The following is a 27,350-nucleotide window of genomic DNA, read 5'->3' on the forward strand; positions in this document are numbered from 1 at the left end:
AGAAAGGCCATCTTTGAATATGAGTTAGAGTGGCTGCCCTTCAAGTAAGCTCCAAAAATACAGCTTTATAAACAGAGCCCTCAATGGGGCTGGCTATTCACTTACACTGACTAAATTGCATGTTTTAAGAATTGTGATGCTATTGGATTGTGGACAGAGTACAAATGTGTAAATACGGATTATTTGGTTTTATTCAGAAAACCCAGAGAGGCTTTCAACACAGAAGTGTTTCTATGTTAAAGCGAGACAATGATTTACTACACAGGCATGAAGGGCTTCATTGTTGAAATGGGTTCAATTTGAATAAAAAGCTCTGGATTTACCCTGGTGAAGCATGTCCAGGATGTGCTGGATTCTCCTGTATTAATTCAGGGACCAAATTGCCTTTCTTTCACTGTAAACATTTATCTCTGTAAGAGTCACTTCTGAACTGTCCCGGAAAACAGTTTTCTTCCTCTTCAGTGCTAGCTTGGGTGGACAGAAGTCTGCTCGGTGTCGTCACAGGGAGAGCTGCTCAGCTTTGTGTTCTGTAGTGTCCCTAATAAAATGACTGTGGCACATCTTTGGAACTTCTTGAAACACAAGGATGATGAGCACAGTCGCTTAAAATATAAGCCAAGCGCTGATACTTTTAATACAGGGGAAGGAGGAAATTTAGGCAAGACTTTAGTCAGATTTGAAAACATGGACTTCCAAAATTATCAAATACGTAGATACGTCTTTCATTATGGTAAATGTCTAAACCCTGAAAAGTCTTTTGAAAGTTCTCAACTTGAAGTATATAAAAACTTTTTTCTGGAAGTGCAAATGTGTGCTCTAGATATCAAGAGATCGGTCTGATATGCAGAAAGCAATTCAGGCCAATTCCTGGGGCAGGACCTGCAATAAGGAGGTGCTCCTAGAGGTACGGGGGGAACTTCATGTAAAAATGTGTCCTCTTTCCAGCTGAAAAGGAAGGGCAGCCATTTCTATGGAATTTTATCTGGACAGCTGGGGCTTGAGACCTGTGAAAAGAGTTACACAGTGAAAAGACAGAATAATGAATGAGGCTTTCCACCCCGACAGGTAAGTTGTAGGAGAGCAATGGTGTGACCGTGACACTGTCAGTCAAAGCCAGAACTGAGGGAGCGTAGCCACGTGAACAGTGAAAGCGAGGGGAAGTCTCAAACCCTGGCTCAGGCCAGTTCATACAAATGTTGGCAGTGTAACTGTGTATAGGTAAAAATCACGTTGCTGATTAATAGAACTGTTAGCAAACCCCACCATATCAGCACAACTTAACTGGGCAAGAAGGTCCTTTTGCTAATAGTTTGTTAATTGCGGGACCACCCGGATTCCCTTACTGTGATGTTAAACTGCAGTGCTGACAGGGATTTTTCTGGGATAGCTCCACCGGTAATGCCTTTTAGAGCCCAGTCCATTCCTGGGGAGCCAAAAAGTGAAATAATGGGGAACTGTGTCTTCAGAGACTGCCTTTTCCTTTTAGAAACACTTCTGCCTTTGAGCCGTTTCGATTATGAATGTTGAGATGAAGTCATTGTTTGTGCTTCAGAGCATGGCTGAGGTCAGGAATAGGGGTGTGGAGCCACCGGGGTGGTGAAAGCCAGGGGCAGTTGGGCATCTTTGGTGTGGAGCTGGTAATTAGTGTTAAAATGAAAATTACACAAGAAGAAAGAAGGGAAGGAGCAAGTGGCAGATAATTGAACCTTTGGGGAGCCTACAGAGAAAGGATGTTGGCACAGAGCTAAAAGTAATTTACAGAACAGAGAAATGGTTGTTAGATAACTAGAAGCAAAAGCATAACAAGAAGAGGCAGGGATGCACAGAGATGGAGCTGGAGAGGGGAGCCGGGAGGAACAGGAGATGCGCGTCCTTAAGTGCTGCACTCCTATCAAAGGCTGCTTTTATCATGAGGAAACATAGCCAAAATAGAAAACAAACAAAACCCCAAACAAAGCAAAAAAATGCTCCAGTTGGCTCATCTGGCAAATAGTCAGTTTCTTTGAAGCGGGTATTCAGGGTAGGCTAGGAGAGGTGTATCCTGCGGCGATCTGTCCGATGTTCAAGGATGGTCCGTCAGGGCAATCGGCAGTGTCAGCTCCCTGCCTGAGTCATCTAACCATGACACAGACCCTGCTCCTGCATCACCTCCTTCCAGCTCTCTTGCTGTTTCTTTCCCCACCGGGGCTGACCCCAGCGTATGGGATTACTGCAAGCTGTAGTTTCCACCGCTACCATATTGCACCCAGTGAAGATGGGAGATGTGGAGGTCTGGGCACGCGCTTGTGTGACTTGGGACGCTTGAGAAATTGGGAATCCAGGACTGCTGGTGGACTTGGGATAAAAACATTTATGTGAGGTGTTTTTAAAACATTACTGTAAGTGGGACTCCTACTCCTGGGCATCAGCACTTTCCGCAATGAATAAGCCAAAATCAGTTACTTTAAGTACAGCATAGGGCTATTCCAATTCCTCATTTCACTATTTATTACACATCCAGATTAGTTTTGTTCCTTAATATTGTTCTATTGTAACTATATTGAAACAGATAGACATCAACATGCCACACATTTCCTTAAGCTTTTTCTCCAGAGATAAGAGCTTTTCTGTGTCTTCCTTACAGCATAGTTCTACCAGGAAAAAGATTTTGTTTCTTTACAAGTCAACAATACTACTGTTAGCCTACAAGTTCACTTTCCCCTCCCCTCCATTTTAGTACCATGTTCAGAAGAGAAAAATGCGCTTACTTACTTTAATATGCAAAGTTTCAACAAAGTGCAGTTGTCATTTTTCAAAGTTAAGGTTGTTACTTTAAGAAATGCAGACAACTTCCTGCTGAGAATACATCATTCAGTTCTCATTCTGTAAATGGTAAATAAAGTTTCTTTTAGATTGGTATTTATTACACATTTTTCCTAGTATTTTTTCCTCTTTTTTTCAACAAATATGAAAAACTCAGTTTATTCCTCTCATGCTGGAAAAAACCCAAACCAACACACCACCAAAAAAATTTCCACAGTGAGTGTCATACCCTTATATGAGATTTCTGCCCTGCGATGATTAAACTGGCGCACAGCTTCAAGTTTTCAGTCGTATGGGTGCTGGTGGTGGCCGGGTATTGGCAGCCCTTTCTGTTTGTCACCAGTGGAAGTAGTGCCATGATTTGAGCTTGGATCCGTGCCAGGCGCCTCCGCAGCCTCGAGCAAGGTAGGAAGGAGGAACGCAAGTGTTGCATCCGCGAAAGCTGCAGAATGGACCTTGTCGCCTGGGAGGCAGGGGACAAGGGCAGAGCCGCTCACCAGCCTCCCCCGCCGCAGGATTTGGTTCTATCTTGAGAAACGTCATCTCTTTCCACCTCCACAATCAGGTATAAAACTCTCTGGATGCACTTTCCCGAAACAAGAGAAACCTCTCCGACACAGAGCTGAAGGGAGATGGCTCCGAAACCTTTGTGAGACATTCAGAAAAAGGAAACCTATCGTCCGTCTGTCCATCCCAATGTGTGACGGGTAATAGCAGGGTCTGTAGCTGCTGCCTGGACACTGGGAATACGGTGTTCAGCACTTGATGCCAGAGAATACGGACGCTACTTCTGCCCCAACCAGTGCAACGCTTGGGATGCTGGCACTCTGCCAATGTCAGCCTGTCCCTGCTGGGACTCACACCGCTCTTCTGTGGCCCTCCATGCCATTTGAAAGGCCTTTGGCGCATTTTCTAAGCCTAAATAATGGCGAGTGTCCTTTTGCGCAGCCTCCCACTTCAGAAGGCTGCTGTGAAAGGAAGCTGGGCCCTCAAAAAAAGGTCTATCATCGTTGCACGCCTTTTAAAAATTAACTTCAGCCTGAGGGTTTCTCTTCACGGTTGCACACAGCACAGGGGCTGCATCTGCGCAGGAGCAGCTCTGCAGCAGCAGAGCTGGGAAGGAAAATGGTTGGTGCCAGTGACCCAACACCCCCACCATACACATTTGGGAGGAGGTTACTCTGGACTAGCTCCCCCGCTGGATGCGTTACGTGCATCCCAGACAGCATCTTCCAGTTTAGTTTCACCTGGGAGGAATCCAGTTTGCATCCTCTCTGAGACCGCTTGATGATGTGAACCAAACCAACAGCACGGGGGGAACAGCTGGGAGAGTGACTTCAAAAGCGTGCTTGAGATGTGAAATGAAGCACTAAGCACACCCAAGGAAGGTCCTGGTCTTCGTGTGGGCCTCCAACGTCCTCGCAACCCAACCCTCTGGTGGGTCTGAACGGTGGAACACCGCCATCTCGTCAGCTGCTACAGAAGGCAGATTTGGAGACTCCATGAGCACTGTTCCTCCTGACTGAGCAAAGCACTTTGAAGTAAATACACTTGTTGCACCAGGTGGAAGACACTTTAAAACAGATTCAGCTGTGTGTAACGGTGTGAATTTGAATCGCCCCGCTCTCGTCCTGCTTCCCCCTGCATAGGGGAGTTATCACCTCCCGTCCTCTCACCGGAGGGATCCACCAACGCTCCTACCAGCACGAAAACCGGCTTCGAGGAGGATTTGGAGCCGGGGGAGCGTGCCCGCCTCCTTCTCCTCCGCCACTGAAGCAGCTTTCCTGTTGCCTTGGCAGGAGCGGAGACCTCTGGAAGCGCTGACGCCGCGGGACTCCCGCGGCCCGGGCGGGGATGGCTCCGGCCCCGGCGCCCGCCAGCCCCTAGCGCGGCCAGGGGGACGATGGCGGGGGCGGCCCCGCCGCCGCCGCCGCGGAGCCCCCGGCTCGGCCCCCGCGGGGCGGAGGCAGGTGCGGGGGGCGGTGGCAGAGCCGGGCCGGGAGCTGCCCCCGCGGGGGCGCGGCGCCGCCCCGCACCTGGGCCCGCCCCGCGGAGGAGGGGGGTCCGCGGCCGCGGCGCCGGGCCGGGCCGTGCTGTGCCGGTGCGGCGCGGCGGCGGGAGCATGCCCCGGGGCGGCGGCGGGGGCCGGGGCCGGGCGCCCTGAGCGGCGCCATGCGGGGCCGGCTGCTGGCGCGGCGGCGGCGGCGGCGGCTGCTGCGGCTGCTGCTGGCCCTGGGCGCGCTGGCCCTGGGGCTCTGGGCCGCTTACCTGGAGCTGGTGGCGGCGGCCGGCGGCGGGGCTCCCCCAGACCGCAGTGAGTTACCCCGCGGGGCGCTGGGGGAAGGGAAGGCAGGCAGGGCGGGGGGGTCCCGTCCCGTCCCATCCCATCCCATCCCGTCCCGTCCCGTCCCTCGTAGCCGGGCGCGGCCCCGGGCTCCCCTGTCCCACTCGGGAGCCCGGTGCAGTGTCCCCGTTTCCAGGCCGGCCGGGGAAGAGGGGGTGAGGGCAGCCCGCTGCAGCGGCGGGCGAGGAGCCGTTCCCTGGGGAGCCGCCGGGGACGGAGGTGGGTTTTGTCCCCCGGGAAGGAGATGGGTGTTGGGGGTTTTCCCTTCTCTTCCTGCGGCCCGCCGGCTCTCACCCTCCTGTCAGGAGACCTGTCAAAACGTGACCTTGCTGGAATTGCAGAGCCCGGAGTCACGGCTTTGAGGTGTCTCTTGTTCTCGGTGCTCTGGTGCTAACCTGGAAGGCAGCAAAGATGCTTTGAATATTGCTTTTGATGAGAGAAGAAGTGTATGCAAAGGAGGAGGAGGGAATGCGTACCCGGGAGATGCACACCACTTGCCTAGTAGCGGGTTCATTTTGTGCAAACTTTTAGGACTACAGCAGGGCTGGTACTAAGTGCAGTTAGCTGCTTCTTTTCCCGGTGCAGAGGAAAACAGTTATTTCTGTCAGTGATGTGTGGGTTTTTATGCTTCTCTTCTTTTTTACAGTTACAAGAAAGTTTTGAGTGGCCCAAGGTTTTGAAAAAGCCTGTGGTGGTGTTGCTGCTGTTCTTAAAATAATATCACTGCTTGCTGCCAATCTAGTTTGATGTAGTTTTTCAAATCCATGTGAGCATTTGACTATTAATACTTTTCAGCATCTTGGCCCCTTTGTTACACATTATAAAACCCCTGATTCTTACTCCCATGAGTCAGGCTTGGTTTCGGTCTCAAAGCTTTAGACCGGGGCTCTGCAAGGAGCTCCATGAACGTCTCCTCCCACAAAGTCCATTACAGGACTTCAGCCTGTCCATTTGTTCTGTATTATATGTGACGTTAAGGCTAAAAACACATATTTATTGTTCCAACAGTGTAAGAGATCTGATTTCTTTGGCTAGGATAAATCCTCTGGTTATAATCTGGTTTTTATGCCTGGTGGAATTACTTGGGACCTGAGAAGATGGGTTGCACTACGAGTCTACTTTGCGTTACATCTTTCATGCAATCTAGCTAAGCCTCTTACTGTACACCACTTTGCCAATACCCCCCAAAGATCCTTAGAGAAGTCTGTAGAGGTATGTAGAGGACTTGTGCGGTGCAGCAAGGGAGAAAACAAACCACTCGGAGGTATTTAAAATAGTGGTTATAAGGAGAGAGGGGCTGAGTCAGGTGTTTGGAGCCGTACAGCTGACAGTCCTTTCGCTGCCAGCAATGCAAAAGGAGAGGGAGGGCGTGGGAGAAAGGAGCAGAGAGCGTGAGGACAGAAGAGATGCGCAGGAGCAAACAATTTTTCTTATGAATTGGGTTCTTCTTTGTTTTTAGACAGGGTTATTTTTACATCTCTGTTATAAAAGTCATTCTGTTTTAAGACTGAAACTGGAAACAGTGACATGACTACAGTTACTACCAACTAAAACAGAAGATGAGGAAAATAATTACATTATATTAAAGTTCAATTATATAGAAGTCCAGATTCTCCCAAATCCACCAGAGACATTGCTGCTCATTGCATGCAGAAGGCATTTAAACGCGGCTGGAAAGGGCGGGAGGCTGAAACCCTCCAGCAGGCAGCTTCTCACGGCTCTGCGGCATCACGGAGGGAGAGCAGCTGTGCCCGGAGAGCCGAGGCTCTGCGGGTGTGCTGGGCACTCGGCATCATGTTTTCCTGGCCTCGTGGCCAGGATCCTGGAACCTGCTAACAGGAGGAAGGTTAATCTGTGACCCCTCCCCACCCTTCCTTTTGCCCCAGTACCTCTAAAAGCCTGTTTTGTTTTAAGAGAAATCAGAAGTTGGAATGAAAGACAAATAGTATTTGTTTTCTTTTGGCTGTTAAAACTAAGTAATGTTTTCTTCTCTGGGGACTGGGACGGCTGCGTTTATGAGTCTACATGGTGACTCTTTCCAGAGATCCCAGGGAGCTGGTGTAGGAGGGAGTGACTCTCAGAGCAATTAATATTTTTCCCCTCTCATTTCTGCATTGCTTTCTGTTGCATGTCCCAGGTGGGAACCCTACTGTAAGTCACACCTGGGACCAACCAAGAGCTACCACCTCAACTTATCTGATGCAACACCCTCCCCAGTTATTAATGATAAAATACAAAGGCTGTTTGTTGGGTAATTTTTCTGGGCAAAAGGCTAAGAGGCTCTCTCCGTTGAGGCCAGAAAGCTGAAGAGCAGCTGGGCTTGGAAGGAGATCTACAGGAGATGACTGTTTCCATCTCCTATGTCTATAACAGAGTTTCTTCTTGCCTCCCTAAAAGGCATTGCAGAACAGCCTGTGTATGGAAAGCTAAGTATGTTTTCTCTTTCCAGAGAGGTGAGCCCTCCTCTTGCAAGGCTGTAAGAAGTCACAGAAAATATTCCCTTTCATCTCAGCCACGCATGGGACGGAGCACAAGCCACTGTGATGCCCCCATGCTGTCCCTGCTCCCAGGTCAGCGCCTTAGAGCAAGTCGTCAGGTGTGGTGGATCCTCCTCAGCTTTATGCTCCTCTCCTCCTTTTCCCCCACCAGATCAGTGTGTGGTGGAGGAAGTAAATGGCAGATGGCCTGGGTCTTGGCGTTTGAGTAAGCGATGCTTAAAAATTGAGGCCATGACTGTCCTCCCTTGATGTATATGCAGCTCTGCTATGCAACAAAGTTAAGCATATAAATAAGTTTGGATGAAAGAGAATAAAGGGCCTAGGAGAACAGGCTGTAATCATCGGTACCCATTGGCTTCCATGGCACTGCATCACCGTACGCTGGGAGAGGCTCTGGCCATGAGGTTCATTTTGCTGTAACGTTGAAGTCAAAGGTTGAGGGACCAGCCTGAGGTGCAGAATTCATGCTCAGTATACCCCATGGGTTGGGATTCACATGTGCCTAAGTTGATCTGGGCCCTTTTCTAGGTGTCAGAGAGGTTTGGGATGGGCTGGACAGGAACGGATAATAGTATGGGCTCTCATGAGTGATAGCTTTCCTTTGAAGGTGATGCTGAAAGAGCAGTCAGTCTGGTTAAAAAAAAAAAAAATCTTTTTTTTTTCTTGTGATGTGACTGCATCAAGGTATTCCTACATATTCTTCCCAGGGAGCCTTACTGGCAGGACTGTTCTCTCATGAGCAGAAGGATGTTTCTGTTCCTGTTGTTGTGGGGCTTGCCTTTTTCTTTTTCTTTTTTTTTTTTTTTTTAATTGAGCATATTTGGCTGGTCTGCTGCCCAATAGGTATTTATAGGAATCTTAAACATGTTTACAGCTGAGTGAAGAAAAACAAGCAGGCTGGTGTGAGCTGAAGATGGGCACAACTCTCCTCACATGAAATGTGGCCTGTTGTCATCCAAAACAAGTTGTAACAGGCAGGACACTGCCTCCCTGCCAAGAAACCCGAGGAGCTGGAGACTGTTTACTCCCGCTGCTGACGGGCACTAACCTCTGTGGAGTAGGCTCTCCAGTAGAAATGTTTTTCTTGTCTTTACTAGCTGCTACACAGCACGCTTTGCTCCTGCAAGTGAATGCTGGAGATGGGAAACTTTCTTATTTCAAGGGTGAATGAGGTGTTGGGGAGGGAGAAAATACCAGTAAGGCCCAGAGCAGCCAGGTCTGGAGGGCGAGTCCTGCACCCTGCCTTTACTGCTGTAATGCCGTTGGCTTGGCAGCATGGCTAGAAGGGGCAAGGGCAGGGACAGGTCTTCCTCAGGGAAGACCCCCACCCCAAGACACTGCGTCTTCCCAGAGCTGCTGCAATGCTCTGTTTGGATGGAAAGGCTGGTAGGTTGGGGACTTCCTCCTGCTACCTCTGTTTTTCTCTTCTGTGCCCAGCAGTGCCTCATCTCGCCGGCCCATGCAGAAAGGTATGACTCTGAGGGAGCAAGGCTGGCGTCAGCGAGCCGTGCTTGCAGGCAAGGAGGATGTGCAACAATCCCCCTTTGCTTTAAAAGCCTTGTGTCAACATAGTAAAGCGAATCCCGATCCCTGAAGAAATCTGGAGGTGAGGTCATTCCCAGCCGTTGCTGTGCAGACTCCGTTTTTTCTGCTGCCAGGCCAGGGTGTCTCGAGAGACTATAAATCACTTGCACTAATTTCCTTTATTGCAGGTGTGAGTGTCACGCTGAGTCAGGCACAAGCAGGGTGTGCAGAATTAGATTGGATTGCTGGGAGGTGCAGCTTGTAGGAAGGAGGGATCGGAGGGCCCTTCTTTAACCTGCTGCTCCTGGCTGCTTCAACCTACGCCTGTTCCTCCACATTTTATTGTTGCGTGTAAATAACCCTGGGAGTGTGTTATCTTCCTATCTTGGATTGTGACAAGTGGTTTGTCTCACTTCTAGTGTCTCGGACTGCTGCTTTTCTAACTCAGTAGCGTGCAGTCCCGCTCCCTGAAGTGGGAAATAGGAGGGGTTCAGAAGAAACCGTGGAGATGTGCGAATAGAACAGTCCTTATGGCAAGACTTCCACCTCCCCAGTATGTACGTCTTTAGTGTCCCTTTCCTTCCCCAGAAAATTGGTTTCTTGCCCCCCCACCACAGTGAGCTCTCTGATCTTCAGGCATCCAGGCTACTACAAAGCAGCGCGAGTTGCCTAAAAACTGGCCCGAGTGTTGGTGTGAATGGGCAGGTGCACGTGTTTGTATGAGAAAAGTAGCTGGCAGAAAGCTGAAGTTGCTCATTTAATGTAATGCGTTGACTTCCTTCTCTAGCATCCCTGCCCAGGCACCCTCAGAAGCACCTATGCATAAGGGTGAGCACACCTACATATGCAGGTTCATTCACATGCACGCAGGCTGACTTTTGCAATTGCTCGCATGCAAGGGTACTTGCCTGTACATGCACAGTATCGCTCTTTTGTATAGCTAATTGCACTGAAAGTTACTGAGTGCCCGTGGGGAGAAACTGGACCGTGTGGCTCTCCAGTGGTGGCTGAAGTATCTATTTTCTCTCTGTGGAATCTGTTAACCCAGAGGAAAACTTAAACTAGGTATCGCCTCCAAAGCACCTCATCCTGACTGAAGAGAAGGGTTGGCAGCAGGGGAACATCCATACCATGACGTTTGCATATGATATTTCTGTGCTTTTGAAGACACTAGTGAGACCTTCATTCACAGGGACCTGTGCCAAGCAACACCGTTCCCCAAAGCACATCGTGGGCTGCTATACCAGCGGGGAGAAGGATGGGCACTGCAGGTGGGGCAGAATTTTCACTTCTAGGTGGTCAGTTCAGTCTCCCTGGAGGATGACCAGAAGTGCCGTCACACCTTGCTCTTGCTGGTGTACGTAAAGTGAGTCAACATCCCCAGGCCCATATTCACAGCACAGACCGCTGTCGCAGACTCAGTGGAGAAGCCAGGGCCACTGAGAGCAATTTGGATCATACTCTAGCTTGGTTGTGAGGTTCATTGACACAGCAGCCAGGGGATGCCTGGACTTCATGCTAGCTTATGCCGTACCTGTCCTGGGTCAGCGTATCCTTTCACTGCTGCTGGGGCATGTACTGCAGGTAATTTGTGAACCTGGCTTTTTTCACCTTTTGACCTGAAGTCGGGTAGGGATTTGACTTTTAAACGCTTTTGTGGAGTGGCACTGAGTGCCTGGGTCCCTGTGCGCTGAGTGAGAGTTGTGAGAGTTTGTCTTCTTGGAACCTGGCCCGCAGTTTGTCTGGCCCCAGAAGATCCCCCAAATCACGTGCAAAGATTACATATTACCATCATAAATATACTCTTGCGCCGTCCCTTATGTACACATTACCTGCGACAGATTTGTGTAGCGGTGTGCCAACACAGCACGTATTCCTGCACCAAACCTTCCCGTCTTGAGTCAGACTGGATTAGGATGACTCGGATCTCATGGAGCGGTACCCTCCTGTGCATCTCCTCTGTGCTGTGGGGTTGGCAGAGGAATGCTATTGTCTTCTGGAGAAACATTTCTGCGTATAGTATAGTAAAGAGAAGGCGCTGCCTTCTCTTGCCTGCAAGTTCAGGCAGATGTGAAGGAAGAGTGGTGCTGGGAGAGATGATGGACATTGTCTTTCATCTGGTGGTTTGGAATTGCTGATGTCTGCAATATGGTAAAAGGCAGTATGTTTTCCTGAAGACAGAGGTTGCCTTGTAGGTCGTGGCAGTGGGGAACGGAGTGACCATGGGGTTCTTTCTCCAGCGCTTACAATGGTAGCCTCAAGAATTGATGGGGTTATATATTTTGTTGTACTTTGAGTTTCCCTTTCTTATTTGTTCTCGCTGTGCAATGATGTTCCCTTTTCCAGTCACTTCCCAATTCAATTGCTTTTTTCAGTCTTGCAGTAATAGCTGAGAAGAGCTTTCCAGAAAAGGAAATAAGCTGTCTTATTTAGATGTGGTGTGAGATTTAAGAAAGATCTATGTAATGCCTTGGGTGGAAACAGATGTGAACCTGGTCCTTAGATACTTACACTTTTCAGGATGTTAGAAATTCATAGTCAGTGTAATCAGCCAAACAAAAATACACTGGGATCTTGACCCAGAGCTCTTCTGTACTTCTGTTTTCCTGAGAAGACTTTCCTATGCCAAAGCACAAATGCTTTGATATTCCTGATCTGGAGAGAGTCCCCTACACTTTGAGATGCTAAGATGGTCTGGCACAACATTGCTGTTAAGTAAATCAACCTTCTCCAAAGACACCTCAGAACAATAATTCATGTTGGCATAATAAAGGATGTAAATAAACTACACAGAATAATGAGATTCAATTAGTCTGAGATGTTGGATCATTGCAGACAATCCAAAGATTGTTGGGGGGATCTGTGAGTCCTCCTGAAGCATCAGTGCCCCTCTCAAAAGGTCACTAATTCTGATTTTATAATTTCTTAAGGCTTAGTTATTTCAGCATTCTGTGACTATTTTCCCATTTGAGATATTTTGAGGGGGAAGAGAGGTCAGTGTGGCCTTTTATCCCCCTTGGTTTTAGAAGTTGGAAAAGCTGTCACCTGTTACTTTACATTGTACGTCTATCTGATACCCTTATGTGGCAAAAGTATTGCATCTTGTACTATTCTTGCTTTTCTGTGTCACTGTTTTCCATCAGAGATGCAAACAGTAAGTCCCAGGCCTCTGCATCATCTATGGGGGTTTTCTTCATTCCTGGTTTCCATCTCAGTGACCTGGATGTCGATTTCAGACAGTCTAAATATTCTGGTTTTTTGGGTTTTTTTTCCAGTTGAGCCAAATATGAGCAATTGACAGCCAGTGCTACTCAGTAATGTAAAAACACTGAATACAGATCAGAGGTTTGACTATGATGCCTTCTGTAACAGGCTTGTTTTATCTTTTTAATTTTCTTTTCTGCTAGCCCTCTGGACTGTGAGCATTAGGCACTAGTAGGCTTACATGGAAGCCTGTGTTTCACTGAAATTGTGTAAATTCACACACACTAAACAGTAGTTCATTGTCAGATACTGTTATATCCCATTTACCAGTAAAAATATTTGATCTACATCACCACTTGTTAGGCTGCAGAATTGTCTAGTAGAGCTCTCTTGAAGTGCGGATAATCTACATCAATGATATGTGTATTTTTTCCTGCCATTCTAAATAAATCTGTTTCTGCCTTGCTTCAAGAGGCCACTTATTTCCATGTCATTAGTGTGGGCTGTTTGACTTGGCCCGTATATTTGGTGTTGGCAACTCCGACAGCTTCCTCAGTGCTGCCGTTCCTTTGAGCCTAGTTAAGATATCTCCAGCCCTTCTCATAAATACTGCACTTCCTAAATGAGTTTTATTTATATTTTGTAATGTTATTTTCTGTAAAATTGCAGTAGTCATGTCTGGGTGCTATTAACCCCATCTAAGCTGCAGAACAAAATTTATAATGGGCTGAGAAGATCCTGTCCAGACCACTCTGGACTAATAGCCTCAATTACCTGCTGCGGCAGCTCACTCAGCATTAGCTGCCACTGTCCGGGTTTTGTTGTAAGCTGGCCAGTTGGGAGGGTTTTGTTTGTTTTCAATCAAAAATGCAAAATAAACCAACAGTCTGCCCAAAACAAGTTTCCCTATCAAAGCTGACTGACCTATAATTTCAGAGGTGTACCTTGAAAATAAATTGTCTGCCTAACATAAGGAGTAAATGTAAGAAGTCTCATTTTGCAATTGCTATGTCTTGAAAACATCAATACATGCCTATTTCAGAGGGAATTTTGTGAGCAGCAATTATGACCCATAGACTGTACTGGCATAGCAATGGGCGGGAGTATTTGCACCTACTTAGAAATTCAAAATAACACCCAAGCCAAGGTGTTAAGAATGAACACATTGTCTTTCCCAGGTCATAGGCCGCCCCTTTCTTATTTTGGGTGGGGGAAGCAGTGAGAAGGTTTGTCCTTAAAACTAGAGAATAGAGCAAGGGTGAACCTTGGCGTGGAAAGAAACCCTGCCACCTCCAGGCCCCAAGGACATCCCTCGGTGGCCTCCGACAGACCCCTCGCCTTGTGCCGGCACAGCGGCCTGAGGGATGCCAGGCCCCATCCTCCCCGCTCCCTCGGGGCTCCGTGCGGAGGAGATGGCACCTCTCCACACTCCAGGGGCAAGGACGGGAAAGAAGGGCCCACGCAACAGTTCGCCATCAACGGGGACTTTATGGAGTGCTGGGTGATGTTGTGCAGGCTGCCTGCGTCTCCCTTTCCTGCCGGCGGGATGTCTGGATGCTTCGCCCCCTCACAGCCGCTGTTGGGTGTGGGGGGCTGAGTTGCTTGCAGGGAGCCGGGTTGGTGGGGGGTCGCTAAGGACCTCCGACCCTCCTGGAACACTATGGCGACTGTCTCATCCAGGGGACCCCGGGCATGGGATGAGGAGGGGACTGGAGCCTCGGACATGTGAGGGGAGGTGGAGGGCGGTCCCTGTGCCCAAGGGGCAGTAGAATGGTGCAGGGGAGCGATCCCCGGGAAAGGGGCCCTTAGTCCCCTTGGCCCTTCTCCTTCTCCCACAGTAGGGCATCTTTCAGGTCACAGGCCCCCCAGCTCCCAGAACAGCCATCTTTGGCCGTATGCATCACCATCACAGTGGCCTCCTGATGTCACGAGCCACCTTGCTGCCCTCTGTTCCAGGCCCTATAAATACAGGGACCCTGGCCACTGGCCCACAATTTGCTGAGCTTCAAGGCCCTCGGGTTCCAAGGATGACTGGAAGAAAGAGGTCCCACAGCAGCAAGGTGAGAGGCTGCCCACTTTTTCGTGGGAAGGCAGATAGGCAGTTGCAGGAGACGCGGAGGAAGAGGAGGCAGTGTCAGAGGGGGGACACCATCAGCTGCCTGGTAGCCATGGCCGTTGCTCATGTGGTTGATGGTGTGGAGCCCATGGAGGTGGATCCACCCGAAGATCAAGAAGAACCGATGGAAGTGGATCCACCTCCAGCATGGCTCACCTGGCACCGTTACACCGTGCCAGGGCTCCCCTCCATGACACCATGGCAGCCGCGTCACAGGAGAGCCCAGCCAGCGCCCGGCGTTAGCTGGGAGGCCCAGCCTCCACACCTGGCCATCCTGCAGGCTCACCGGTACCATCTCCCGGCATCAACAATTATTTTGTTGATTGCCATGGGTTGTGTGAGCCCTTCTTTCCCATCCCCTAGCTCCACCCCTCCTGAAGGGGTGCCATCTCTTTTGCTCTGAGCCCCAAGAAAAGGGGACAAGACAACCTGGCTTCCGCCAGGCTGCTGTGCCGGGGCGACAAGAGGAGTCCGTCGGAGGACCGCTGAGGTCCCTGGGGCCTGGAGGTGGGGTTTCTTCAGTCTGAGGATGAGAAGGCTGCCCAATGGGCGGTTGAAGATGAAGCCAGACCCTTCAAGGCGGGGCCCAAAGGATAGCAACAGGTCAAGCAAAGAAGTTAGAGGGACAGCTGTTCCTGTGGAGAAGCAGGAGACTGTAGTTCTGCCAGGAAGAAATGCTGGCCTTCAGCATTAAGGCCCTTTCTAGCTGCTTCATTAGAAGTTCTTTTCAAGATCGGCAATAAACAATTAAAAAACCAGCAATAAAAAGAACAGTAAAAATGCTTTCCTCCTCTCTTATTTGGTACTTTGGCGACTGCATCTGGACTCCTCTGTCCCCTCCTGGTCTCCCCAGCCCAGGAAGGACACTGGTGCGTGGCGTGTGGGGCCAGCCCAGGGCTTTCGAGATGGTGAGGGGCCAGGACACACAAGGGCAGGCTGAGGGAAATGCCTCTGGTCGTGAGGGTGGTGAGACACTGGAACAGGTTGCCTAGAGAAGTTGTGGATGCTCCCTGGAAACATTCAAGGCTATGTTGGATGGGGCTTTGAGCAACCTGATCTAGTGAAAGATGTCCCTGCCCATGGCAGGGGGGTTGGACTAGGTGATCTTTAAAGGTCCCTTCCCACCCAAACCATTCTATGAGTCTGTGAGACAGGCAGTGGTATAATGTGCTGCTGCGCTCGGTTCCCCTGCATTTTTGTGGCCTGTGCTAGCAAGTGTCTGCAATCGCCATCTCTCTCTTGGGCTTATATTCAGTTTGTAGAACAGGCTCGTACAGCAAAACCAACCGATGTGTCAGCTGTGGATCACTGAATGACTGCTTATTCTCAAAACACTAAGCCTGCATCATTTCTTTTTCAGCTTCTCGGCTGAAACTCAAGCCCTGCGCCTGTAGGATGCTTAGCTCTGAAGGATATATTTTCAAGCATTTATAATTAGTCTGATATAATTCACTATTCCAAGAATCATTGTGTTTGTTCCCGCTGATTTTGAGACAGGCACCCCGACAGCAGTCTTGGCATTACTGTTGCCAACCACTTCACCTTTCAATGTTTATTTTTCTTTTTTGCCACATAGGTTATGTAGACCCTTTTGCTTAAACCCAGCAGGTCTAGCTTTTCCCAAGCCTCAGGTGATGATCCTCTAGGACTGTCTCCCTGCCCCAAGTAAGCATCTAAGTTCATATGGGTCCTAGAAAGAGCTTCAGTGCCAGACACAGCCCAAATGGTGGTCTGTGAAAAAAAGTTTTGCCAAGTTGACGCTTGGTTTGTCTCCACGCACTGGCCAGACCACCAGCTGCGAGCACCTCAAGCACCAGAAGTGGTTTGGTATTGGTCATCGTTCTCCTCTCCCCTCGCAGGCAGGGGCAAAACCCTCTTTATGAAGGTGTTTAATTCTTCAGGGCCGACGCAGTCAGGTTTGTGGGAGGAGGAGCATGGCGGGGGTTGCTTCATCACGTCTTTCTGCCCAGGCGCCTGGGCTGCTCCAGCTCCTGTTGTAGATTCCTGGAACCGTTCCTGGTCCAGCTCTTTTGCAGCCGCTTCCTCAGGGCAGGAAGAGCTTTGTAAGGTGTGTGAGTTGAAGGACAGTTGTACTGCTCCTGGTTGTGCTATGTTGGGAGCTTGTTTATCCTTGGATAGATGTATTCTAATTCTGTCTCCGCTGTTTTGGTCTCCTGCCTCTTCAGGGAATTGGGCACGCTTTGTGAGACCAGGGTTTGGCAGACTTTAACCTTGGCAATGGGTGTTTTCCTTTCCCCCATAGTTACTGACAGTACCTGATCATGTGTATTTACTTGTCCGTGGTGTTCACCTGCTCCAGTAGTGGAGCTAAGATAGCCAGCATTCAGCCTGAATTTAATTTGCTTTTCCTGCCAGTGCCTTTTCGTCCATTGGTAGTTTCTCTGTTGCTAGCATGGTGCTGTTCACCTGCACCTAGTCTGCAGCTAATAAATGCCTCCACCTTTCATATTCCTTTCCCCTCTTGCTGAGCCCTTCTCTTCATCCCTGCTGCTCCTCTGAAGAAGTCCTGGTGATGCTAATGCTGCTGCTGTCCTGTAATCATGCTCTGCACTTGCGATTCCTCTGAACACGCTGCCATTCCTTGCAGGTCTTGCAAGGCATTTCCAGGTGCGTCTCACTGACTCGCACTGCTTGCTGCAGTGGAGAAGAGGGTCTTTTGTGTGTGTGGTGGGGCAGGGGGGGATGCACTCCCTCTTTGAACTCCTCCTGTCCCCCTGCCTCAGTCTGGCTAGTATTATTTCAGTTTGTCTGCACTGTCTGATCGCTGTCTGCATTCCATCAGCTCTAGCCATGTGGCCCATTTCCTTTGCTTCACAAATTGTAATTGCTTTGCCAATTAACTCTGGGTCTTCCAGTACTCTCTCTTGAGTGCTTTGTCCCAAAACCCTGTGCTTCCCAAATGGCATGATTAGTTGGGTTTTTTCCTAAACTTAGATCCTTTTTAAATTCTGTTTTCACCTTTTTCTCGTAACTCTGTGTTTGAATTAGATATCTGACAGAGGTACATCAAGGAGGGGAAAGAAGTATTTTAGCAAGTCTTGCAGCTCATGCAGAAGTAGAGGAAGAAAGAAAAGTGAAAGACAAGACAAGCAGGAGAGAAGAGGCAGCATTTGGGAATACAGACGACAGGGATCATTTAACAAAAGTAAGAAGCGGCCAAAAATGGAGCATAGTGAGATGAGTGTCAGAGGAGAGTGATCAGAAAATGCCAATGGCCACTAAGAAGTTGTAAGGGGGAAGGAACTGCAGGCTAACTTAGACGCAAATACTTGGGATTGCAGTGGTGCAGAGAGGTTGGAATCCGCAGTCTCGGGTGCAGAGATCAAAAAGAGAGGAGGTGTAGAAAGGAGTCAGAGGGCACAGAGTAAACCACTGACTCAGTTTTAAAAGGGGTGGAGGAAAATGCAGGGATAATAATTACCGAAGCTGGTGGGGACCACAAGCAGCTCTACCGAGATGGTTAAGAACGTACTTGGTGTCATAAGGGTGTTTGGTGCCTTGAAAATTAGTACCACTTTTTACGGTAGTCAGTGTCTGCCAAGACATCTGTTTTCCCTGTGTAGAGCATTGTGCTCAGTGCTGCAGCTGCTCCCCTTGATTTGCAGAGTGTGGTTACCTGTTTTGTCCTGGGTGTCTAGCAAATGCTCAGCGCTTTGTCGGTTGTTTCCATAGAAAAAGGATTTCCTAATGTAGTCAGGAATTTTTCACGTGTCCCCCTTCATTTACAAAGGATGCAAAGTCCCTTTTCTCTAGGTACAGTGAAAATCAAAGAAAAGATGCTTGGTTTGTGCATAGTCCTATGGTCCATGGTTGGGCAGCATTTAATCCAGAAACCCTCTGGATTTGCTGAGGTTCGTGCTACCTCTGCTCCTTTCACAATCCTCAGGGCTCCCTTTCTGTCTGTCTTTCCATGCCTTTTTGGGGTTTTTCTCTTACGCAGAGGGACAGATGTTGTTTGCTGGAACCAGTGCAAGTTTGCATCCAGGCACAGGGGAAAACTCGCCCGGCTTGACTCCCACCCCAAGCACCAACTCCCACAGTGGAGACTGCGACATTACAGCTATCAGTCTCAGCAGCGAGGGCATCCCACCCTCGGGTAACCATTTTGTAGTAGGCAGTGTGGTGAAGAAGGGACCATTATGGGAAGGAGCCAGATCAGGCTCTCGTACGAGCAGTGTTTGCAAAGTGGTGCTTGCTCGGCATGGCGTGCTGAGGTGCGAGGTGCACCAGCTCCAGATCTGTCCAAAAATATGTAAAACATATGGGATCCTATAGTGATGGGATCCTATAGCGAGTTTGCAGCCTAAATTATCCCTCTGGGCAGAAAGCGAGTCCTGCGGGCGCTGCGCGGGTCCAGGAGCAGATCCCCTCGGGAGCTGCAATTTGTCCTTGCTCTGTCTCTGGGCGATGGGGGAAGGATTTGCTTCAGCCCGAGCCAGCGCGGCTCCCCCCTGCCTGCCACCAGTTTATATTTAGCTGGCAGCGTGTGGCCGTGTGGGTCGTTTGAAGGCAGCGTCTCCCAGCCCTCACCTCCGTGCTGCCCAGCTTTCCATAGCGGTTGAGCTGCTGCTGCCTGGGTGGAGAGCCGGAGGCTAAAATTAGCAGGGAGCTCTTCTCTTGCCAAATGCTGTGTCTGATCCAGCTGAGCCTGGCGAGGAGGAGAGGAAAACGGTCTTAAATCTCTCCACACAGAGCGCCCAGCGTGCCTGCCGGCTTCTCAGGGGTCTCGTTGTGAGGGGTGGGGATGCCCCTCCAGGGCTGTTCGCAGGGATGCTGAAGCAGTGGGGAGAGTAGGGCATTGCCAGGATGGTCTCGGGACACGGTAGGAAATCCTGATTCTCAGAGCTCTGTTTCTTTCTCGGTCTCCCTTTGAGTATCACATAAACAGTCAGGGAGGCCAATTCTTGCTCCTGGATGTCTTCAGAGCTGCAGGCGTCTCCCTGCTTAGGGAGAAGTTTTCAGGGCAGATGTGGGGTTTGGCTGCTGTAGGAAAACTAGTGTGTATTCACCGCTCCCACCCCGCCAGAACAAGCTGCTGAAGATTTTGCTGCTCCTAGTAGCTGCCCACCCTAAATGAGCACCTGTTCGCTCTCTATTACAGAGTGGGCTCCCAGCAGGGCAGGCTCCAGGAGGGGCTGTGGTCTGGTGGTTACAGCACAAATTTGGGTGAATGGGGATGCACGCCATCCCTGTCTTGGCTGCTCAGCAGCAGAGGCTTCAGAACGAGCTGCTTCAGCAGCCTGTGCCTCAATTAGCCTCTATGGCAAAGATGTCAATGATAATTGTTATTTATCCTATTGAAATACTTAATGTCCATGAATGGAAAAGCATTAATGGGGCTCCAAATGACTTTGGTGTAAGGGGAAAGCATGTTGTTTCATTATTGACTATTCTGCTGGACCCAGCCTGCCTTGCTGGTACAGTCCTGCTGGTTTGGCTGCCCCAGGCTGCCGCTACCCTGTCTTTTGAGAACCAACTTTGCTAGTGTGTGTAATGCTGCTGCAGGAACTCATCTGGGCCCCGAGAATACAGGTCTCACCTCTGACCTTTCCCATTCATTGCACTTGCCTGAATTGCACAGCCTGGGGCAAGAAGTGGGTGGAAGGGTGCAGCTGAGGTGGGGACTTGGTCCCTAAACCCTATTCCTTTTATCCATGGCCTTTGGAAAGACCCATTTGCAGCATGTGCAAGGGCAGCACAATGGCAAACCGTGACAGGGAGAACTGCTGTGGGTTTTGCACGTTATGGGTCTTGACAGCTCAGGAGGAGGCAGTCTGAGGGACACCATGGGTGTGGTGGAGCAAAATGAGCACCCCTTGACAGCCTAAGGTCAGAGTAAATGTAAACAAGGTTTGCATTGAGATTTCTGTTTTTTCAGCAAGGGTTGGCAGGCACTGCCCGTGGGGAAAGCTGGGCCGACTGCAGGAAGAATCAAAAAACCAGGAAGGCATGTTCATGGTCTGCCTGACAACTGTTTCTGCTGAAAGGGAGGTGAAATTTCCCTTTTCCTGCAAACAGCAGAGAAACGAGAGCAGCTGGGATGGCTGCACTTAGCTGTGTCTTACGCATTCAACCACCTAACTTGGAAAGCGGCCTCTCCAGTTGTGTGTGGAGATGTGTACAGAGGATGTGTGCTAGCCCTCTGCCAGGTCTCCATTATGTTAGGTGTACGGGAAGGAGAGAGCTCCTTCTGTACTGGCAGGGTCCGTCCTTGCTGCTCTCTCAGCTCTAGGTACAGGTGCCTCCCTCCTGCGAGCACCACTCTGTGGTTTTCGTGCTGGTGAAGTAAAGGAAACAAACCTTTTAAGTGAGTCCCCCGCTCACTTTTTTTTCTTTTCCTTGCCGGAGGTGGAATGAGGAGTGTCTATGTGAAGGACATCAAGGTATTTTTAGAGTGGGTAAAGAAAGGGAAAATATAAAATATATGGGAAAATATTCCTCCTGCAGCTGCAAGAGGAATTGCACTGTGTCATCCCAGCTCAGGGCTATTGTTTTTCCTGGGAAGGATTTATTTGCCTGAAACCCAGCAAGATGAAGAAAGCACCACCAGCTGCAGACTTACTGGGAGGCTGGGGGAGAAGGTGGCCGTGTCCTGCTCCTTCCCCTTCGTGCAAATCTGGCAAGTCCTCTAGTACAAGATTTCTTCCTGACGCTGGCACCCCGCACTCCTGGCAGCTCCTGGCTCTCTGTGCTGGCACCGGGAAAACAGGAGGGCTGGGGCTGGAGGGACCCCATGGGGCACTGGCACTGCTGGGGCCAGGGGCTTAAGCCAGTTGTGTCCCTTCAGCTCACAAGCCTGAGAGGATGGACTTGTCTTCTCCCAGCTGAATGCTGTTCTGTGATGGAAAAGTGGCTTTTTCCTGCGCTTGCTGGTAATAGTGAGAGGGACCTCCTTGCCCTTAATAATCATCATTTACTGAGGAGGGGGGGAAATTGTTCTTCCGTGTTCTCTTCCTGTTACTGAACTGAGTTCTGGCATTGACTACTGGCAAAAATTACTAATTTCTAACCAGACAGCCACTTGAAATGGCCTGCCTTTGCTGTCTGAGGCTATCCAGGAAGGGTCTGTCTTCCAGCTGCAGCGCTGGGCTCCTCTGTCCATGCCAGGCAGGCTGTCAGCATCCCTGCCCAAGGCCCTGCAGAGCTGCCGGGAAGATGCTACATGACAGTAAGTGCTTTAGGTGCCGTGCAGCATGGAGGCTCACCCACCACCCTAGAGAAGGCATTGGGAAGGGGCTGGTGCTCCCCTGAAGCTAGGACAGTATGCATTGCCAGCATTTTGGCAAAGGAAGGAGGGCTAGAGTATGACTTGGAGGGTGCCCCCATGTCCCTCTGCTAAACTTATTTCTGCAACCAGTCTGTTTAAAATCCAACATTGCAATATTCTGCTGCCTCCCCTCTGCAGAGCTGGGCATTTGCAAGGTCTGCTGAGATCTCTTCTCACAGTCAAGCTGGTAAAATCCACAGAGATGCCTTTCTTGGGCTCTGCAGGTCTGAAGGCTGCTTATAATTTGTCTCAGACCCTGAAACTGGAGTGGTTCAAGTAGGGTGACTTGCCACTGTTTCTGCAGGGTGGTTCCATTACCAGGCTAGGCAGCACCCCCATATCCTGTGGTGTTAGAGCTGGGTGTATTTCTTTGTTGCTGAGTGATAAGGTGCAAAAGCAGCTTAAGGCTTTAGTTACTGGAAAGCTTTTTTCAGGAGAGTGGGGCTTCATACATTGCTTGGCTGAGGGTAGAGGCCCCTGGAGGGAGGACAGCTCAGGTGAATGATACTGGGCTGGTCCTTGAACCGGGCAGTGCTCGGGGGTCTCCGAGAGCAGGCATGTTCAAGTAAAAGGAAAAAAAAAAAGAGAGAGAATTGAGAGAGAAAGTGGTGATAGGGGGGAGGAAAGGATTTGAGCCACCTCTTGTGCTGGTAGCAAACACTCAGGACGGCCCTTGTCCAGCTCTGGCCATCTCGGCAGTTCCAGCGGAGCGGCTCTGCTCCGAGGACAAGGCAGAGTCATGCGGTATTGGTGCTTTTTCTCATGAACGTAGTAGATATGTTTGTACAGTTGCAGGCACGTAGGCTGTGATTCTTCTTTCATGCTTTTGGATTTTACCAGCTATGTCTGTTGCTGGTGCTTGGTTATTTGTCATCTCACTACAAGGCTTAAATGAAACCATACAAATCCCTGTGTGCATTTTTTTGCATTCCTTTGTAAATAATCCCAATTTTTTATATTATTATTATTTAAAAGGTATGTGATAGTCCTGTCTGGATCTGTAGCTTTGTAAAGAAATGGCTGTAACTTTACTCTCTGCAGGTGTGTGTATCTTGGGTTCTAAAGGCATTTCCACATGTAGCATTTTCCACATATAGAGGGTCTCTGTGTGCTCCAAGTACTACCAAATCAGGCCAGAGCCCAGCAACTAGCAATTGACTATCCCAAGTAAACAAAGGACCTAGTTTTGCATCGTATGCTAAGATACTCTCATGATAGTGCCTTTCAAGTGTCCTGTGCTCCTCATGTTTGCTGAGCACATCTAACCAAACCTGTTTGCTCCAGGTTAAGAATGATTATTTCCCAGCAGAAGAATTGCAGCACCTGCACTTCACTTTGTCTTGTTTCAGGTGGCCAGGGAATTTGATGCTGAGCTTCGTTGCATGGCAGACAGCTGAGCTAGTGCTAGGGCAATTTTACATGCACTTCGTTGACCCAAGGTGGCCTGCATGGAGCTGATCTGTAATGAACATCTAGTTGCAGCTTTTCCCTCTTCCCTCCGAGCCTGAGGAGGCTACAGTGTGAAGTGGAGGTGAGGTGAGGGTTTTAGCAGCTCTTAAATAACCTGCTGGCAATGCTCAGTGCATTGTTTTATAGACCAGAGGTATGTCTTCCATGCCAGCTTTACTATTCTGCATAAAAGCCTTGCAGGCTGCAGTGGTTTCCTTTGTATAGAGCCAGGGTGTGCGACACTTCATTACACTCTACCCTAATGTTTTAACATTAAGGTTGATGTTAAGACCCAGCTTGGGATTCGTGAGATCGGACTTGGATGCTGTGTTAAAACACCCCGAGTGATGCAGGCTGCGTTCTGCACTTGCTGTCAACTGGAGGAGCAAGTGGGTTTAGGCACTGTTAAATGAGGTTTCTCTCCAGTGTTGGTCCCTTGTCAACAGAGGGTCTCTCTTGTTGTCTTCCCTCATGCATGGTGATAGCCAAGGATCCTCTCTGTGTAGGATACTCATGCGGTGAAAGCGCCACAGGCAAGAGACTTCAGTAAATAGCATTTGTCTAATAGGTGCTGCCGTTCCCCAGGTAAAAGTGTCCTAAGGAATCATTGCACATATGTAGGCACATCACAGATGTCTGCTGCAATTTCTGTACCCGCTGCCTGCCCAGGGGAAGTCAGCAGCACCTGGATAACCCCAGCGTGTGCGTCAGTGCTTGTATCACATGCTTGCTCCTACATGCTGCCGCACCAGTTTTTCTCACCTCCTGGCTTCCCCACCCGCACTGGCATGGAGGCACACACAAAGCCCCGCATCGCTTTGCTTCTCCCTGCAAAACATCTCTCCTCCCATCGAAAGGTGCCATCCCTTCATCTCTGAGGCTGTCCACCCACCTCATCTCACAGCTTCACACTCCTCTCTGTGCTCTCTGGGCGTGTAGATGTGCTCCCCATGAATTCACTCCTCTTCATACATACCTGTCCACCCCAGCATGCGAGTACGTGCATGTTGCTGACCTTGCCTACTTAGTGCTCTTTCATAGTGTTCCCCTGCATGTTTTCATGACCTTGAAAGCCTTGCTCTCTCCTGCCAAGCTCCTGGGACTGCACAGCTTGCTATATATTACAGTGTTTTTCCCTTCTGGGGTCCTTTAAGGTGGAGAGCAATGTTCACGCATGTGGTAGGTCAGATCCTGGAATAACTAAGACATGACATGGCCATGGCACTTGCAAGTTTCCTTTCTAGGGTTGCAACTCTGCATTTCCATTTCAACTTCTGACCACACCGGCTCCTCACTGACTTGGCCCGTGCGCTGCAGAGGGGAATCACGGCCTCCCCCAGCACTGCTCTGCCAGTGCACCTGAATGCAGACCAGCGGCCCCCGCTGCTGTTGCCCACCTGCCTCCTCTCCTCCTCCTCTGCACAGGCCACTCTCTCTAGTCCTGCCCTTTCCCCACCGTGTACATGGCTACCAATGCACGTGCCTGTTTGCACCAGGACATGTGTTTCGGCTGCGGTCAGCTAACTCGCCTGAAATAGCGGAGCTGGAAGAGGGCGGAAGCCTCTGTGCCCCTAAGGAGCACGTAGCAGAACTTGGCAACGTATTGGCAATATACAGTCATTTGCCATTTTCTTTGTGGCCCCCTCAGCTGCTCGGGGCAGCTCACTCGGGGCTTTCACACAGCTTTTCCTTTCCTTGGCCTGCAGCATTCCTTGCTCTTCCCACCCTGGGTCTTTCTGCACCGCATATGTGCCTCTGCAGACCAGAACTACACCCAGAGACGTGTATATTTAGAGCCTGTAGTTAATCAGGGAGTGTACCTGTGTTCTTTTTTAGCATCCTGTTCCTCAGTTGTTTTATAAAGGCTTTCTTAATCCCATTTTGCTTAATCAAAGCTGCAAGATCTTCGTGTTTCTCCCTCCAGATGTTTCTTTAGTTTTCAAATGCTGGCAGGTATGCAAGTACCTGAAGGTGTTGGGCACCTTCATAAGGAAAACACAAAGAAACTATTATATCTCAGCAGGCAGAGATCATAGAGCAAAGAGCGGTCACTTGTAGCTCACTAAGATGAAGAGAATATCGTTGCTGGAAAAAAAAAGTTTAAAATTCTGAGAAATCATTCTTCATTTCTTGTTTGTGCTCCCATTAGCCAAGATAACAGATATTACTAGTTGTCCAGTCACTGCAGGACCTTCTTAGAGGTTAACAGGGCACAGCAGCACACAAACAGCACCAAAGTGGTCTGTAGGAATCTTGAAATTTCAACCCTGTAACAAATTCTCCCCATTTTTCTATGTAAAACTTCACAACTGAATTGTGTCCTTCTGCCTCACTGACGCACGTGAGAGGGCCAGGTCTGCCTTGTCCGCATCCGAAGGGAACTCATGCAGAGGGTCTCCATGACAGCCCACATGCTCCGCGGTGCTTGCCAGATTTCCTGTCGCAGCACAGCCCATCAGCGCCTGACTCGGTAGCTGTCCTGCAGGAAGGCTTTGATGTGAAGGTCTGTACGGGGAGTTGGTGTCGGTTACTGCGTGCTGCCTCTCCGCTTGCCGAGGAAGGCTGTACTGGCTCCCAAGAGCAGGGTGTCACAGGGAGCCTTTCTGCCTTCTCCCAGCTCTAGCTCATGGACCTTCTCTGCCTTGCCCAAGAAATTTAGCTTTAGGAATTGAGGATAAAAAGAAGCAGGGGTGCTTGTGAATCTATCCAAATGCATGATGTCAAAACCCCTCTCTGCCTTTCATGGTGGTGCTGGAGGTGCTGCAGAGAGGAGGTTGAGAGGTCATGGCCAAGGGAACTGGATGTGAAGTGGGTGACGCTGGCTGAGGATGGGTGGAAACGGGGAAATCAGGGGGATGAATCCAGACCCCAGCCACCCCCCTGGTTCAGAGTGGGTTGCTGCTGGTCTCTGGGGACCTGCCTAGGTCTCCTAATCACCCAGAGAGAAGTACAAGTGAATGATAGACCTTGCTCCCACAAGACCACTGTCACCCACTCTTATCCAGTCCCCTGTTCAATTCTGCCACTGTTCCCACCCAACCTGTCTTGGACAGAGCTGCCTCCTGCGCCATCTGCACGTGGAGTGGAGCTACTCCTGTTGCAAATAAGTCACGTGGGCAATGCCACGATTTAGGACACTTCCTCCTGGCCGTGTGCACATGGTTGTTTTTATCCATATACTCAATCTGAGGGCAGATGTTGGCCCTATCAGGTCACCTGGGCTACTTGGCTTTGAGGCGACTCCTAGAAACCCGCTCATGCACCTATGGGCTGCTGGTGGCAGTAAGAAACAGTAACTCTGGGGTATCCCACCACGTACCTGGCGTGAGCAAATCATTACCTGTGCCACAACTCTGCTGGGCAAAGGTCTGCAGGGACTCGGGTAACAATCCTGTGTGCTTTGCTTGGGGATCTGGCAATGGTGGAGTAAGAAACTGGGTAATCAAGAAGGAGTCAGTATAGATAGAGGCTAAACTGTGGTATGAGAAAGGGTTACAGCTGGGCTGGGTACCAGCATAAACCATAATATTTATGCATTTCCAGGCACCTATGCATATCCTTCAGCAAAAAGGTGTAAGCCAAATGGTTTTCCTCTGGAGATCAGTGGCAAAAATCCTATTGACCTCAAGTAGAGCAAGATGCAGCTTACTGCAGCTGATTCTTCAGTGCCTTGTGTGAAGGGGAGGTGGCTGGCAAAGCAAAATGGAGCTCTTTCCTCCCCCTGGGGTACGCTTGGCTGCCGCTAGCAGAGACCGTCAAACCTGCAAAAATCATGCCTGTCCACCATGCAGGCCTAGTAGGAGCATTTCAGTGTTGGTTACTTTGAATGAGACCTGTATTCAGACGTTTCAGTCTGATGCTGTTGGAGTTGCGTGGTTTGGGGGAAAAGGCTGTAGGTGATAGAGGTCTTCAAAACAAGTGAAATGGCTAGCAGCGCTGATAGGGAAGTGACCGAGGAGAAGGCTACCATGCTTGGACTGTGCCTTCTGCAAGGGCTGCAAAGGGAGCAAGACACAGGGAGGCCAGGGATCAATGGGAAATAGCCAGAGCATGAGCTAGGATTAGGGTTACAGATAAGCATCCAAGGAAACAACCGCAGAGTGGTCAGGATTAGTGGGTAATGGA

At 49.8% G+C, this 27,350-nt stretch overlaps 1 protein-coding gene across 2 annotated transcripts in view; it reads left to right on the top strand.

The window, feature by feature from the left end:
• The first annotated feature begins 4,926 nt into the window (after positions 1–4,926).
• Positions 4,927–27,350, top strand: part of B4GALNT3 (beta-1,4-N-acetyl-galactosaminyltransferase 3) — a 69,375-nt gene continuing 46,951 nt past the window's right edge. For both annotated transcript variants that reach the window (XR_012776089.1, XM_075504236.1), the window contains exon 1: positions 4,927–5,116. Coding sequence is in view for 1 of the 2 variants with exons in the window: in XM_075504236.1 (XP_075360351.1) it covers positions 4,975–5,116 (142 nt within the window). In the remaining variant the exon portion in view is untranslated. The remainder of the gene's footprint in view (positions 5,117–27,350) is intronic.

The sequence above is a fragment of the Mycteria americana genome, chromosome 1 (genome assembly GCF_035582795.1).
Source record: "Mycteria americana isolate JAX WOST 10 ecotype Jacksonville Zoo and Gardens chromosome 1, USCA_MyAme_1.0, whole genome shotgun sequence".
In the NCBI taxonomy this organism is placed as follows: domain Eukaryota; kingdom Metazoa; phylum Chordata; class Aves; order Ciconiiformes; family Ciconiidae; genus Mycteria; species Mycteria americana.